At 38.4% G+C, this 17685-nt stretch overlaps 1 protein-coding gene across 3 annotated transcripts in view; it reads right to left on the reverse strand.

Annotated features, from left to right (window-relative positions):
- Positions 1–17685, reverse strand: part of SBF2 (SET binding factor 2) — a 469274-nt gene that overhangs the window by 121007 nt on the left and 330582 nt on the right. For all 3 annotated transcript variants that reach the window (XM_060105533.1, XM_060105532.1, XM_060105531.1), the window contains one exon: positions 5412–5480. In XM_060105533.1, the coding sequence (XP_059961516.1) occupies positions 5412–5480 (69 nt within the window). The remainder of the gene's footprint in view (positions 1–5411; positions 5481–17685) is intronic.

Here is a 17685-nt window from a genome sequence, read left to right on the forward strand (position 1 = left end):
AGACATGACACCCTAAAACTCCTAGAAGAGAACATAGGCAAAACATTCTCTGACATAAATCGTAGTGGTATATTCTTAGATCAGTCTCAAAATATACAAGGCAAAAGAAATAAAAGCAAAAATAAGCAAATGGAACCTAATCAAACTTAAAAGCTTTTGCACAGCAAAGGAAACCATCAACAAAATGAAAAGATAACCTATGGAATGGGAGAAAATATTTGCAAATGATGCGACCAACAAGGGGTTAATAAGCTAAAATATACAAACGGCTAATAAAACTCAATATTGAAAAAACAAACCCAATCAAAAAATGGGCAGAAGCCCTAAAGAGACATTTTCCCAAAGAAGACATACAGATGGCTAAGAGGCACATGAAAAGATGCTCAACATTGCTAATTACTAGAGAAGCGCAAATAAAAACCACACCGAGGTATCACCTCACACTAGTTGGAGTAACTATCATCAAAAGTCTACAAATAATAAATGCTGGAAAGGGCGTGGAGAAAAAGGAACCCTCGTACTCTGTTGGTAGCAATGTAAATTGGTGCAGCCACTATGGAAAACAGTATGGAGTCTCCTTAAAAAACTATAACTAGAGCTACCATATGATCCAGTAATCCCACTCCTGGGTACATATCCAGAAAAAATGAAAACTATACTTCAAAAAGATACATGCACCCCAATGTTCACAGCAGCACTATTTACAAGAGTCAAGACATTGGAAACAACTCAAGTATCCATCAACAGATGACTGGCTTATGAAGATGTGGTATATATATATATATATATATATATACACACACACACACACACACACACACACACACACACACACACACACATATACACACACACGCACGTGAACACACACACACACACACCGTGGAATATTACTCAGTCATAAAAAAGAATGAAATATTACCATTTGCAGCAACATGGATGGACCTAGAGAATACTATACTTAGTGAAGTAAGTCAGACAGAGAAAGACCCTCTCTGACTATATGATATCACATATATGTGGAATCTAAAAATAATACAAATGAATCTATATACAAAACAGAAACAGACTCATAGACATAGACGACAAACTTATGGTTACCAAAGGGGAAGGAGGAAGGGACAAATTAGGAGTATGGATTAACAGATACAAGTTACTATATATAAAATAGATAAGCAACAAAGATTTACTGTATAGCACAGGGAATTATATTCAATATCTTGTAATAACCTATAACGGAGTATAATCTGAAGAAAATAAGTCCATCACCTTGCTGTACACCTGAAACTAACAGAATACTGTGAGTCAACTATACTTCAATTAAAAAAATAGCTGGTTTACTTAGAAAGAAAGAAAGAAAGAAAGAAGGAAGAGAGGGAGGGAGGAAGGAAGGAAAGAAGGAAAGAAGAAAGGAAAGAGGAAAGGAGAAAGGAAAGGAAAGGAAAGAAAGAGGTACCTGATCCATCCTCTCGCCTACCTCCTTACCCGAGCAGGCTTTGACTTCCACTATTAAAAAAAATACATATGTGTGTGTGTGTGTGTGTATGCAGTCATTAAAAATAATTAGGTATATAGGAGGATCTCCAAGATGTACTACTAAGTGAAAAAAGCAAGGTGAGAAAACAGTGTGAATGGTTTGATCATTTTAGTTTAAAAAAAAGATAATTTTATCTGCATATCCTAGCAATAATACACAATGTTTTTTTCCCAGGAAGAAATCAACTGTCAGAAGAAATGGAGTAGAGGTGGGAAAGGGAGCATTTATGTTGCATTTTGTATCTTTCTATACTCTCTGAATTTTCTAACCATGCATATGTACTACTTTAAGAAAATGTCCATCTGACTGATGAAACTGTAGACCAGTTTGGTTATTTATTTATTATTTATTGTATTATAAAGACTAATGTAAGTTCCTAGTGGCCACATCAATGTTTTGTTCATCTTGCTGCCCAAGATGCTGCCTGGCATAGTAACCTTTTACATTCCCATAAGATACAAGTTCAGAAAGTATCTAAGAATCAATATGATCCACTCCCTAACCCTCTCTGTTGGTTATCAGTGCAGTACCTCTTTCCTCCAAATCTACCTTTCTGGGGCTTCCCTGGTGGCGCAGTGGTTGAGAGTCCGCCTGCTGATGCAGGGGACGCGGGTTCGTGCCCCGGTCCGGGAAGATCCCACATGCCGCGGAGTGGCTAGGTCTGTGAGCCATGGCCGCTGAGCCTGTGCGTCTGGAGCCTGTGCTCCGCAATGGGAGAGGCCGCAACAGTGAGAGGCCCGCGTACCGCAAAAAAAAATAATAATAATAACAAATCTACCTTTCTTTGCCTTGCTTTGTGGTACTGGAGCTGGACCTGTAAAAATTTCTCCTTTGCCAGTTGGCACAATATTAAGCTTTGTCAGTAGGGACAGAGCAATATGAAGTGGTTTCTTTTCCTGGTTCTGGTGTGCTTTTTTCTTCTTGTTCCTGTGACATGTACCTGCTAGTCATGTGTGGGACAGCCAGTTGTGCTCACCACTTTGCGAGTTTCAGTGGTACCCTAGTGAGTGGATTCCTAGCAAGTCTTGCCAGAACTCCAGTAGGCAGTTTCCTGCTTGCCAGCCTTAGTCTGTGGCCCTTCAGTGAAGTTCACCTCAGTGCCATCCAGTGGCCAGAGAAACACCTCTCCAACAAGGTCTGAATCTCGGTCTTGTTGGGGAGTGGCACACTCCAAGTTTAAAATTCTCTTTATTTCTTAGTAGTTAATCCTCTATTACTACTTAATAACTCCTTATATTAAAATTTTCCTGTTCATATTACTGGTATGGTTTCTGGTGCCTAACTGGACCTTTCATGCTCAAATCAAATTAAACCAAAAGAAACCAAGTAAAATCAAGCCAAGTCAACAACAAAAAATTAAATCTATAAACCCATCATAAAACATAAGTTTGTATTATTAAGTTTGATAACACAGAGAAGAGCATGGCATGTAGCCCAACTTGTTAACTAATTGCATTAAAAACTTCCACAGAACAAAAAAACACGGTGTGATGGTTTTGTACTGTGTAAACTAAACTAAGCTAGAACAGTATTTTCCAGAATTCTCCTTCCTCCATGATTCTAGGTTAGGGTTGACTACAGAGAAATGTGTCTAAGATTTGGAAGGCAAAAATGAAACAGCAGCCATTACACTCTGAAGGTCAGTATAGGATGCCAGGTGCTGCTGTATCTCATACACTTTGTTGCAGATCTGCTGGACCATCTTGATGTGTGGAAAGAACTGTGCTCACATTTCCTCCAGTTCCTTCTGGATCTCTTCCTTTAGATACTCCTAGTCAGGGCCAGGCACATGTGTAGCTCCATGGCCAATAATGCTCCTTCTTTTCCAGGTCACCTGCTTTCTTGAGGTTGGAGGACTTTAAAAGACATACACAGATTCTAGTTTGTCCTTGTTCTTCCCTGTATGCCCAGCTTTTCTTCCTGACTGCTGCCCTGATGATCTATTGTGACTTCAGGGCCACAGGCAGACCCTAATTCAAAGCTTTCCATAAACTTCTTCCCCAGCTTCTATAACAGTATAAAAGCTGGTCCCTATAATAGATTCCTTACTTCCTATCACTCGTGGTGCTTCTGCTATGATGATCAAACCCTCACTAATATACACTATAAAACAGATAAATGATCCAGCTTAAAAAAAATCTTAAGTAATTTGGATTTCTTGAGCAGTTGAGTTTCTACTGCCAATTCTTATTTCCCCTATGTTTCTTCTTATTTACTTCTACATAATATCTAAGTTTAAAAAATAGATGTTAAAGTGGGAAAATTTTTAAATGCCATTTTCTTTAACAAAGAAAATGAGGGCCCATACGAAGGCTAGTTAGAACCAAGTTTTTTGGTTCCTCTGAAATAGATATGGAGACAAATTTCCTTGGTGGCCTAAGATACAGGAGAGCCTGACCTATTTTTGTAACATTGTTCTCCATGTCAGGAGGGGAATAAGATGAAGAACTACTAGGGAGAGTTCTGAGAAGACTAGTATGTATGCATTTAAGAAAAACTAGAGTGGGCCTGGAGATAAGTTCAAGCTGACGAGGGGAAACCAAAAGATGATGCCTAAGCTCCAGCTTGTTTTCATTAGTTTCTAAACCCAAATTCATTTGTTTAACATTTTTGAGATTTGTCCTTGTTTCCTGAGCATGCTCAGTATGACCTGCTAGGTCTCAGAAGTGTGAGTCTCATAAATTCCATTTTCTGTTTTAGAAGAGGATGGGAGGGTGAGGAGGAAGAAAGAGGAATGCAAGTGAGTTAGCAGCAGAGAAAGAGTTCCTGATTATGGAGAACCTCTGGGTTAAGACCTTTAACTCAGAGACCGTGGACAAATCATTTGAAGTAAAGTTTTTAAAAAACTGAGTTTATCAAGAAATATTTATTGGGTACCTACTAAGTGCAGGAAGGGGGCTAGACCTCATCAGTTAGAAATGGTGGATGAAACAAAAAGGATGGGCAGAACAAAAAGAGTAAGAGAATACCGCCAGCATCTAAGGGCATGGATCATTTCATCACTCAGCTAAGGCACTTTATCTGGTGCCTAGTTCTCTACTAAAACAGATCTAGGAATATTTGATAATCTCTCCTGGCTTAGAGCCCATGAAACATGGAGTAGCTTTAGCCACAAGTCCTTCCATAAGTCCTGGGCTTCCTGAAGCTACCTGCACACAGCTGCACAGTGAGTCAGCCTGGCTGTCACAGGTTTATTGCTTCCTACTGTACATTTCAGAAGGACGTATTCAATGTGCTGTTCAGAGTGTGGCTATTTAACTCCTTACAAGTCCTTCATAGGAAAAGAGGGAATAAGAGTTTGCTGGATTTATTTGGCCTAAGAATTAATCTCTCTATGAAAAGGCATGGATAGGACAACTACAATAAATGACAGAATTAAGAAAAGCACTGAACATTCTGGAAAATTTTCAGAAGGTTCATAGAAATTGCCAGTGAAGTTAAACTCTAATTTCTGCCTCCATTTATTTATCTAGCTTGTTCATTTGTTCATTCATTCATTCAACAAACATTTATTGATTGACACTGGGATACAGCAATGAATAAGACAGATAATATCCCAGCCTCATGAAATTTATTTTCTTTGGTGGGGGAAAACAGTCAAAAGTAAACTAACCAACACACAACACAATTTCAGGTGTTATTAAGTGCTCTAAAGAACAATAAAGTAGGGATGGAATGGTGGGGTTATATCTTAGGAGAAGATTTAACATTATATATTTTTTACATATAGCATGCAATAAACGTTATAACAAATATAACCACAGATATGTCTTAGATACACTAAGGGGACGCAATTGATGTAGTTCCATGATAAATCAAACTAAATACATCTATATAAATCATAATGACTTATATATAGACCAATGAAACTTACCCTATAGAAAGCACTGGTCAAAGGGAGTAATGCTGCGGCAATGTTATATTCTTCTAAACTTGAACAATCCTTAAACAAAACGAGAGAAAGGAGCATTATTAGGACATTTACCAGAAATCACAAATATGTGGAAACAAAAATCTATGATACATTATTTACTGTCCTAAGGGGTTTTTACTTTTATTTCAAATCGTCATTAAGGCTTACCTAGATAAGTGTGAAAAAAAGTATGAAAAAATACTGTCCCAAAGCACATTCTTTTTTTAAAAAAAATTATTTTATTTCTTTTAATTAAAAAAAAATTCTTTTTTTTGCTCGTGCCACGTGGCATGTGTGATCTTAATTCCCCGGCCAGGGATGGAACCCATGCCCCCTGCAGTGGAAGCATGGAGTCTTAACCACTGGACCACCAGGGAAGTCCCCTGAAACCCATTCTTTTAGAAATGATATAAAAATACATTTGAGAAAGATGTTTTCATACACTATTGGTGAGTAGCTACTTTTACTTTCCTGTTTTACAAAAATTGTGTTTACAGCTGTGCATATTTGTCCAAAAATTTTTGGAGGGGGTTTTAGTATATTTAACTACTATATTTCATTGAATCTGAGATACACATTTTCTCCCCACATTTTAACTTCTCTAAGACTGGGATGTATGTTATAATTGAAATAATATATTTTTTTCTTAGTCTTACACATGAAGGGTTTATATGTAAAATTCTGTTATTGATCAGGCAAGAAATACCACTGATGCCAAAACCCCTTGGGTGAAATGTTGTTGGGGAATGGGACAGTCAGAAAATCTCAGTGGGAATGTAAAATGGTGCAGCTGCTAGGAAAACAGTATGGCAATTCCTCAAAAATTGAAAAGTAGAATTACCCTATAATCCAGCAATTCTACTTCTGGATATATACCTAAAACAACAGTGACTTGAATAGACATAGGGGGACCATGGCCTGGAACAATGCTCAAGGGTAATACCCTTAGAGAGGTCAGGTATAGTAATTTCAGCCCCAACCTTAGATAATATAACTATCGCCATCAAAATGCAAATTCATCAGCTATCAGCTGTTCATATGTTTGTATGAATTGATTTTAAACTCACAGAGCTGAGACCTTAGTATCAATTATTCCAATGCAATTCCTCTACTTTTCAGATGAGAAAAAGAGGCCTAGATGTCAGCCGGTACTGGAATTTAGATTTATCTACCTATTGGCCTGGTGCTTTTTCCTCTGAACACCGCCTTTTGTACTTGATTGCTTTCCTCATATTCTTGAGGTGGCGGATATGAGTTTTTTGAGCTGCCAGCACTGATTTTGGAATGTGAGGGAGGGAGTACAGGCCTCAACAGCAGAGCAGTTGGAGGCTTAAAGCTGCAAAAGGGCACTGGTGTCAGGGACAGGGCCCCTAGAAAAAGGAGAAAGAGTCAGAAGCAAAGAGAAAATACACCATAGACAACCTTGGTCTATTTCAAAATACTACTATGGCTTGGCAGGGCTGAGGGTGTAGTTCTGCCCTGAGGAAAAAGAGGAGGAAACTCTTTCAGAAGTCATGGACCAAAGGCAGGCATCTCTTCTAATTCTAGTCTTGCTTAGAATGAGTACATTTAGTATTATGATCTGCTAAAAGAGTTCTTAATAGAATTTCATGCATTTTTAACTATGAAAAACACAGCTATAGAATACACTGATTGTCCAACTCCAGAAAACACTGAAACAATACTGGGTTACAAGACAAATCTCTGTAATAAAGAATCATTCTCAGATACGTGACATTCTCTGACCCAATTAAAAAAAAATAACTAAAAGATAGGCTCAAACTTCCTATACTGTACTAAAAATAACAGTTCTATTTAATTAATTCACCACACAGAGTAAACATTTATTGGATAAACGAATAAGTGAATGAATAAAGGAATAAATTCAAGAAGAGAGAGAAATGAGGAGAAGAAGCTAAGGGCAGAAACCTGGGAAAGATATATTTATAGAGAAGGAATAAAGGAGAATCAAGATGGGAAAGAGAAGTAGGAGAAAGCAGTACTATAGTTGTCAAGAGAAGAAGAAACGACCAATAGTGTTGAAGTCTCCAGAGAAATTCAGTAAAATGAAGACTGAGAAAAAGCCAAGAAACTTGTGAATCAAAGAGGTCACTGGTGACATGATGAGGGTATAAGTGAGTAGAGTAAAAAAGGCCCTGAGTGTAAATGCTCATAGTTGTAAAGGGAAGGAAGCTGTTTGAGGAGTTATGACATCCAAATGGGTAGCTGAATGAATCTTGGTAGGGTTGAACCAGATGAACACTAAGATTCTACGTAATCCTTTGATTCTATAAGAATTAGAAGGGACCTAAGTACACCAAGGAGGAAAATCCAAGGGAGAGAGAGTTGAAAAAGAAAGGTCACTGATAGAACAAGGTCTCTGTGATATGGCTGCTAGTCAATGTGGTCCCCATTTCTAAGGGGGAAACACCTCATTTCCATAAAAAGCAAATAAACAGAACTTATATTAACCAGCAGGATCCCTGAATATTTCAGCAAATATAACTTATTAGGAGAGAGAAGCTTGGTTCTACAATGGAGACTCAGGCCTACCTAAGAGGCTTCCATGGGAAAACCAGGGAGAGTGTCCTCAGACAGTTGTGCAAACACTAGTTTTATGGAGTACTGATAGCTGTTACTTGGGGGGAAATTGGGGAAATGCTGGGTAAACAAAATTAAGTACTATGTTTTTGTTTAAAAAAACTGTAGGACTTCTCAGGGCTTTATATTGTGACTGGATGAAGGGAATTTGGTGGCAGCATTTCCAACCTAATTTGACTAAGAACATTTCTTTTAGAAAGCAATTGAAAAAAATATATATATTTAAATTGAGGGCAATTGCTATTTTATTATTTTTTTAAATTATTTATTTATGGGCTTCCCTGGTGGTGCAGTGGTTGAGAGTCCGCCTGCCGATGCAGGGGACACGGGTTCGTGCCCCGGTCCGGGAAGATCCCACATGCCGCGGAGCGGCTAGGCCCGTGAGCGATGGCCGCTGAGCCTGCGCGTCCGGAGCCTGTGCTCCGCAACGGAAGAGGCCACAACAGTGAGAGGCCCACATATCGCAAAAAAAAAAAAAAAAAAAATTTATTTATTTATTTATGGCTGTGTTGGGTTTTTGTTGCTGTGCGTGGGCTTTCTCTAGTTGAGGCGAGCAGGGGCTACTCTTCGTTGCAGTGCGCAGGCTTCTCACTGCGGTGGCTTCTCTTGTTGCGGAACATAGGTTCTAGGTGTGTGGGTTTCAGTAGCTGTGGCACGCGGACTCAGTAGTTGTGGCGCATGGGCTTAGTTGCTCTGCGGCATGTGGGATCTTCCTGGACCAGGGATCGAACCCGTGATCCCTTCCTTGGCAGGCGGATTCTTAACCACTGCACCACCAGGGAAGTCCAGAAAAATATATTTTGAAAAAATGATTTAATATCATAAAAAATCTTCTGAGAGCACTCAAACCAAAAGGTCATTTAAAACTTAGTTATGAGCTTTCATTTCTTGACTTATGGTCATATACTGACAGGCATTTTTACTGTAAAGAACTAAAAATGCTAGATAATATATTTAAAAATCTTTAATGCAAGGCAATGAACTGGCAAGAAAGTAAGGAACACTCAGGCCAAAATATAAGTTAAGTGGGAACCTGGAGAGATACAGCACTAAAGTGTAATTTTACCTCAAGAACAGTTGGTGAGCAAAGTAAATTTGAGTATTAGTTTTGAACAAGTCAAAGGATTCAAAAGATAGGAGACAAAACCCAGCGATCACTAAAGGTAGGAAGTCCATTAGGAGAACTACCTTATGGTAGGGACCCCCTAGGGCCACCTGAAACCAGATGGAAAGTCTGAGATATAAAACGATAATTCAGCAAGGGAAGTAATGAATATATGAGTAAATTAAGCATACACTGACTATGTAAAACACAAAAATAATGTCTTTCAGTATTAAAGAAAAATAAGATAAAACTAAAATATACAACCACAGTAGCACAGACATTGTAAGGTGGTGGACTGCAGCTGCATTTTGATAAATTAAGTAAACATTTAAATTTCTCTGTTATTGCCAAAGGAACAGAATGGGTTAAAACTTCTAAATTAGTGGGGGAAAAAATGGACTGAAAGAAAAATAATCCAAAGGAAAGCAAGAAGGAGGAAAAGAAACTCAGAAAAAGGAAACAATCAAAAAAGAACAAAATAAGATAGTAGGAATAAATAAAAATATAATAGCAGAAATAGACCAAATACTCTGGTTAAAAGATAACTATTGGGCTTCCCTGGTGGCGCAGTGGTTGAGAGTCCGCCTGCCGATGCAGGGGACACGGGTTCGTGCCCTGGTCTGGGAGGATCCCACATGCGGCGGAGCGGCTGGGCCTGTGAGCCATGGCTGCTAAGCCTGCGCGTCCGGAGCCTGTGCTCCGCAACGGGAGAGGCCACAACAGTGAGAGGCCCGCGTACCGCAAAAAAAAAAAAAAAAAAAAAAAAAAAAAAAAAAAAGATAACTATTGTAAGAAGAAATGGGAAGATGTTGGTAAAAGAGTACATATAAGGTGAATAAGGTCTGAGAATCTAATATATAACATAGTGACTATAGTTGATAATACTGTATCATATAATTAAAATTTGCTAAGAAAGTGGAACTTAAGTATTCTCACCCCTCCCCCAAAAAGGAAATCTGTGAGGTGATGGATGTGCTAATTAATTCGGTTGTGGGAATCCTTTCACAATGTATGGTATATTAAGTCATCACGCTGTACACTTTAAATATGTTACAGCTTTATTTGCCAATTATACCTCAGTAAAACTGGAAAAAGTATATAGGCCCTGTAGGAAAACACCACACCTTTTTCCTATTCTCTGTCATCTCCATGGATTTTATAAAATAATCCCAGAATACGGCAAAAAGGGTGAATCATCTTTTTCTTCCTGACTTATTCCTCACCCTCTTGCTTAGGACACTGCTATGCACAAGAATGTCATCCCCTGTGTCCTAGCACATCTGAGTTTCTTTAACAGAAATGCCTTGCATGTTTCTGAAGACTGTCATGAGGCCCAAGGCAATAAAGTTCAACAGACTTGAGCTGTAATCTTCTCCTAAGGAAATGGCTGGGATGCCAAGATGCCTTTTGACTTTGATTTCACAGCAGGGCTTCATTTGTAATGATGCTGTCCAAACTTTAAATGACAACAGCTGTGATATGAAGTCCCACACACTCATTTATAAAAATTTCCCACAAATTAAAAAAAAAATTAAACAATGGGGAATTTCAATCCATGACCAATTAGCAGGGAACAGGCAATCATAAAACATTTAGGGGCTATTTATTATCTTATAAAATGTTTACACATTGTAGTGCATGTCTCAAACCTGAGCGCCAGTCAAATGCTGATTGCAAAATATAAATATAAAATTCTTTGCAAATCACGTTAGAGATATTCTAAGTTAATTAGATTGAAAAATGGAAAAAATTTTGAAACAATAAGTACAACTATTGACATAGCAATAGCATTCCAGAATAGTGCAGTTATCTGTTGGGGAATCAGTCCATAAATACACATCCTGAAATCCTCTGTTTTGGCCACATAATAGCAAAGTAGTTACAGACATACCAGGCAATTTATAAGCCTGCAAGGACTTGAATGACTATACATGTTTTATTCTGAACTTTGCTAGGTAGTTTACCTTTAATTTTCCTCCTACAACTGAAGAGTGAGCCCTGCAATCTTAATTTCTCATTACCCTCAATTACTTCAGATTTTGATTTGCATACCTCTGGACTGTCACGACCAGCATTCCCATTTTTGTAAAACTTTGGAACCTCTCAAAAACGATATAGGTAAACATTAAAAAAAAAAAAAAGAAGACTGAAAGGCAGAATGTCTTACAAAACTGACTTTTCTTGAGTTTAGACTTGATATAGCTCAGAAAAAATTTTTTTTGAATTGTCCAAAACACTGAGAACATTTGTATCTTCTACATAGGGACAAAAATTAAAACTACCAAAGCCCCAAATACCTCTGTATATCAAGTTAGTCTCCTGCTCAAAAATGTCAGCTATGTTCTGACCATTACAGGATAATGACCAAACTCTTCTGCCAAACTTGTAAACCCTCCATGGTGTGGACCCATCTCCACACTTACCTGACCATATGGCTCTCCTGCTATAAGCCGCAGGTCTAGTCAGTCTGCTTTATTTATCATCTTCTATCCCACATCATAATTACCTCCTACCACATCTAATACCCCTAGAATAGCACCCATGCCTTGCTTTATCATTTACACTCTTCCTCCTTGGCACCTCCATATGCATGCCCTTGTGTTTTCCCACCTTTTTGAATTACGGCACTAAGTACAAAATAAGCAGTAGGACTCATTGTTGTTTCGGCCTCAGGTTACATTTTAATGCTAAATCTATGAATATATCCATCGAGGATGTATCACAATTTTGAACACTATGGTTATTTAATATGTACCATTACTCCCGTTGAGACAGAAGATGAATGCTAGACTTGACAAATAATATCAAGCTTTGCTTTAAGTCTTTGAGTGAATGGCGCAAGTCCGCTTCAATTTTATGTCTGGAAACTAGGACACTGAACCTGGCATATAGTAATAATAGCTAACATTTATTGAGTGCTTACTAAGTATCAAACATATTTTCAGTATGAATTTACAGAAATTATTTTATTTAATTTTTACAGCACCTCTAGGAGGTAGATACTATAATTATATCCATTTTGTTGATGAAGGAACTGAGTTTCTCAGAGGTTAAATAATTGCCTGAGATTACATGGGCACAAATGACAGAGTCAGAACTCAAACCCAGGTAGTCTCACTCCAATGTTTGTGCTTTAAAGCTCTATGCCCTGTTGCCTCTCAAATGCAATTGAATCTAAAGATGGCATCTGTGGAAACATATAATTCAGGCAAAAGAAGAAACTTTCCACTAATTATAAATAATTTCCTCAAAAGAGGCTGAAACTATACTACATCTGTGAAAAAGCAATTGAAAACTTAAAATGTGGCTGCTAAAATTAAAATGCAAAGGAAGGGCTGGAAGTTAATTTTTTTCCCTCATGGTATCCTTTTATTTCATCTCTATCTTCATAATTTCTTAAAAAATTAAGAAATACAGAGGATCATGTCAAAGCTTCTAAAATACGCCTAATAGGAGTGCTGGAAAGAGAGGACAAAGTAGGTAGAAGAAAGCAAAGGAAACAATAAAAAGAATTTTGTCTTCATATGCAAAGAGTCCAGTGAGTGTCAAATAGGACAAATGAAAAAAGATATCTGGTACAATGAATAAAATGTGGTATACTCATACAAAACAATACTACATGAAAGTGAAAATAAATGAATTATAATTATATCCAAAATCATGGATGAATCTCCCAAACAAAATTTTGATCCAGAGAATCAAGGCAAAAAGAACACATCACCACCATATCATCATCATCATCATGTCACTGCTGAAACACACATTCTTAATTAACACTGGCCTCTATCTCTATTTACCTCATCAAACACACCATTGTAAACATGTAGGATTTCATAAAGTCTACTATAGCAATGTCAAAGAATTACTTTTATCAAATCATACTGACAAAGGAAAATCTAACAAAATTAGGTCAAGTGAAAAAGAGATCACCAGTTCGGATGATTTTATGCTAAGTGTTTTAAAAGAAAATGATTTGATGTCAGAGGATTAAAGGGAGTCCCTTAAGAAAAATAAGGAAGGCTTTAAATATTTTTGCAAAATGATCATCTTTGGGACAGTGCTGTAAAAGCCAAACATAAAGTAAGTCATGATGCAATTTCGTTAGGAAAATTATTTTAAATACCTTTCCCTTCCCCAGACAAAAGTGAGATTCGTACTTTGGTTCTAAAAATATCAGCATATGGTAAAAATTATAACCTAAATATCTGTTAAAATTTTATATTTCTTCTTTTAAATATAATGTATCAAACAAACTGTCCCCCCACTATTTGGTATGAAATTTTAGTTCCTATTTTATATGGATTTACTGGTGGTGATAGTGAAAATTAGTTCTACTCTTAATGATCTAAAGGATGCAGGAGTGATGGTCTCTGTCATATCTCTGTTTAATTCTCCAGTCTTGTGTCTGTAGAAACCAGACAGATCTGGAGGATAAAAGCAGACTATAGCAAATTCAATCACGCGGTAGCTCCAATGGCAGTTTTATAATAAAGATGTTTTGTCTTTGCTACAGCAAATTATCATGGTCGTGGGTATGCTGCATGCAATCACTGATGTGGTGAGTAAGTTCTTTTCTATCTCTATCAGAGAGGAGGATCTGAAACAGTCTGCATTTACATGAAATGGACAATGGGAAGCATTTACAATTTTTGCCTCAGGTATATGTTAACTAAAGCCCCTCCCATCCAAATTCAGTTGGAAGAAATTTGGACCATTTGAACATCATATAGAATTTTTTTTTTTTTTGCGGTACGCAGGCCTCTCACTGCTGTGTCCTCTCCCGTTGCGAAGCACAGTCTCCAGACGCACAGGCTCAGCGGCCATGGTGCACGGGCCCAGCCGCTCTGTGGCATGTGGGATCTTCCTGGATCGGGGCACGAACCCGTGTCCCCTGCATCGGCAGGTGGACTCTCAACCACTGCGCCACCAGGGAAGCCCCATCATATACAATATTATGCTGATCTACTACATTGATGACATCATGCTAATCAGGCTGGATGAGCAAGAAGTGGCTACCATGTTGGAAACCTTGGTGTGACATGCACTCCAGAACATGGGAGATAAACCTTGTAAAGGTTCTGGCCTGCTGGGACATCTCATTCAAAGTAAAGGACAATTTGTTGCATCTTGTATCTCCCATCATGAGGAAGGAAGCAAAAATTCTGGTAGGCCTCTTCGGGCTATGAAGAAAGCATATTCCACATCTGGGATTACTGTACAGGCTCATACCAGGTGACACAAGAAGCTACCAGCCCTGAGTGGGGCCCAGAAGAAGGGGCTCTGTAGCAGATCCAGGAATTAAAAAGCCCTGCTTACTATCACAATCAGTGACCCACTTAGAGAATTTGCACTTTCCATTGCTGTTAACTCTGAGTTGTGCAAGGTTATAGATTCCAGTCCCCAAAGGAGAAACATTTTTACCAAGGGACAAAACAAGAATCTCATTAATCTATAAACTACAGCTGTCACCAAGGCACATTATACTCCTAATGCCCAGAAATTGGCAGACAAGAGGAACCATCATTTTTTTTAAACATATTTATTGGAGTATAGTTACTTTACAATGGTGTGTAAGTTTCTGCTTTATAACAAAGTGAATCAGCTATATGTATACATATATCCCCATATGCCCTCCCTCTTGCATCTCCCTCCCACCCGCCCTATCCCACCCCTCTAGGTGGTCACAAAGCACCAGGCTGATCTCCCTGTGCTGTGTGGCAGCTTCCCACTAGCTATCTATTTTACATTTGGAGGAGCCATCATTTTGGCAGAAATAACTGAACCTGAATTCCAGGGAGGTAGGGCTAATGTCACATAAGGGGAACATGGAGGAATATGTTTGGCACCCAGTTAAGTCCTTGGGTTCCTCTTGGTACTTCCTTGCCAAATTCTGATGGAAAATGAACAAGTGCAGCAACCCTGGGATGAGAAACACAAAGTGACCAGAGACTAAGACCCCTCCAGGATGAGGGTCTGGGTCATAAGAAGGGAAGTTAGCATCATTTGCAATCCTACGATCAGCTACATCTGCAGGGGGAAAAGTTTTTCCCACTTACCCTCTTCTAAGTTTCCCTCAGCAAGAAAGGCACGCTAGAATTCTGGAGGAACTGCTCCTGAATACCTGTGAAGAAGTGGAGGCGAGCGGCGCAAGGGATGAACATGAGCATGCCTTATCCAAACACCCCTTTCAAGGGAGGACTTGTTGCCTCCATGACTGGCAGTGCTGTCAACAGCCCTTCCCGAAGCAGCAAATATTCAATGACTGATTAAGGTGTGGGTCCATACCCAGCCATTCTGACTTAACGTGGGACAACTTCAGCTCCAGAACTTTGTGTGGGTTAGGCTGAGGCTATCCTTGAGCTCACAATGTTGCCTGACTTCTTTTGCCAATTCTATTTATTTTCCCTCCTTCCCACAGGTGTTGATCCAAAGACCACTCCCTAACAAACATCCTTTGCACTAAACTCTGCCTCAGAATCTGTTTCCAACCTGAAACAACTTCCTAATAAAGTAGTAGCACACATTGTTTTCTGGGGAACCCAAGCTAAGAGAGATCTGTAGTTTGAAAAGCTCACTATTGGCTATGGGACAATGAATGCATTTGGGCAGGAACAAAAGTGGATGTGGGAAGAATGCTTAGATGGGTATTATAACAATCTAAGTGGGATGATGGTAGCTTTGATTGGGGTATTACAGGTGGAGGCAGGAGATAAGTGGATTGAGTTAAAAGGTTTTTGTGGGGGTAAAAATCAGTATAACTTGGTGTTAGAGATGAAGGAGAAGAAGGTGTCAAGGATGACTCAGGTTTTAGTTCGCGTAACTGGATCAATGGTCGTGCCATTTGTCAAGATTAGGGACAATGGAAGGGAATCAGGTTTGAGGGTTGGAAGGGTAGAGGAAATGCATGATCATGACTTCAGTTTGTAACCATTAAAGCTGAGCGTCTTTGACACATGAAAATGAGATACCAGGTATCCAGTTGGATATAAAGGTGTAGAGCTCAGAGAAAAGGTCTGGGGTAGAAAAATAAACTTACGAGTCATCAACATGTAGGTGGTAGTTTAAGTTGTGGGTGTGAAAGAGACCATCCTTGAAGTGAGTATAGAATGAGACAAAAATAAATAAATAAATAATATAAGGCTTTAAAAATTAAAGGCCAAGTGGAGAAGGATGAGCTTTCAAAGATGGAGAAGGAATGGCCAGAAAGGTACGAGGATATGTAGAAAATGTTGCATCATGGAAGCTAAGGAAAGAGAGAGCTTCAAAAAGAAATTCTAATTGATAAACTGCTTCCTCTATCTTCAAAGCATGGAAAAGCCAGTGGACTTAACCACGAAGAGATAACATGAATAATTTATATAGTTTACATAGTTTCAAGGTAGCTACTATAACGTATTTTTTGTTTGCTTTCCTATATTCCCCTCCCCCTCAAAAAGGCCGTAATTTAAATTCCTGTGACAAAAAAAGAAAGTGAATTATAAATCTGCCACATTTAGAATGGCTAATATGTCACATTTAGAAGGACTAATAAATAAATAAAACCTACAGAAAAGCATTCTACATTAGAAAAGCCTTCATGTATATAAGTGAGGTTATGAACAAAAACAAACACCTCTTTTTAGCATTTTAAATCCATAGGTTAGGGACTTCCCTGGTGGTCCAGTGGTAAAGAATCTGCCTTCCAATGAAGGGGACGTGGGTTCGATCCTTGGTCTCAGAACTGGGATCCCACATACCTCAGGGCAATTAAGCTCGCGTGCCTCAATGAGAGAGCCCACGTGCCGCAAACTACAGAGCCCATGCACTCTGGAGCCCACGTGCCACAACTAGAGAGAAGCCCATGCTGCAACAAAAGATCCTGCACGCCTCAACAAAGACCCTGCGTGCCACAACTAAGACCCAACGCAGCCAAAAAAAATAAATGAAATAAATAAATATTAAAAAATCCACAGGTTATCATTATGCTGCTTTATAATATTAGCAAAAGATAAAATAATCAAATACTTATATAACCAATTACCGCAAATAACTAGAGACAATTTTCTTCATGATTTATGTTGTAAAAGCAATGATAACATAAGATCAGAAAAAAAACTTAACTGGCTCTTATTTTCAATAATATTCTGGAATGCCATTGTGAAAAGTTAAAAATGGACATTGGCAGAAAAATTTTAAATTGTTAAGACTCACTGGCAGCATTATTTATGAAAATCTTTTTGAAAGTCAAAATCAGGTTCCACACAATGAATGAAATATGTGAAAAGTGAGACGCAATTAACCACATCTCACCATCCTTAAATATAAATAGGCAAGGAATTATCAATCCTATGTTTAAATACATTTTTTTCTGGCACACTGATAAGAAAAACACTCAGTAAAATGTAAAGTGTTACCTAAGGTCAGGATAGTAACATGAAAGCATTTCTGGGAATCCTAAGAAAACAATGTTTGCAAATTCTGAACTTACTTCTTAAAGACAACATAAAACTAGACACTAGTCAGAAAATCAACCCCCTCTGGACTGGCTTT

This window comes from Mesoplodon densirostris, chromosome 7, assembly GCF_025265405.1.
Source record: "Mesoplodon densirostris isolate mMesDen1 chromosome 7, mMesDen1 primary haplotype, whole genome shotgun sequence".
NCBI classification, from domain to species: Eukaryota; Metazoa; Chordata; class Mammalia; order Artiodactyla; family Ziphiidae; genus Mesoplodon; species Mesoplodon densirostris.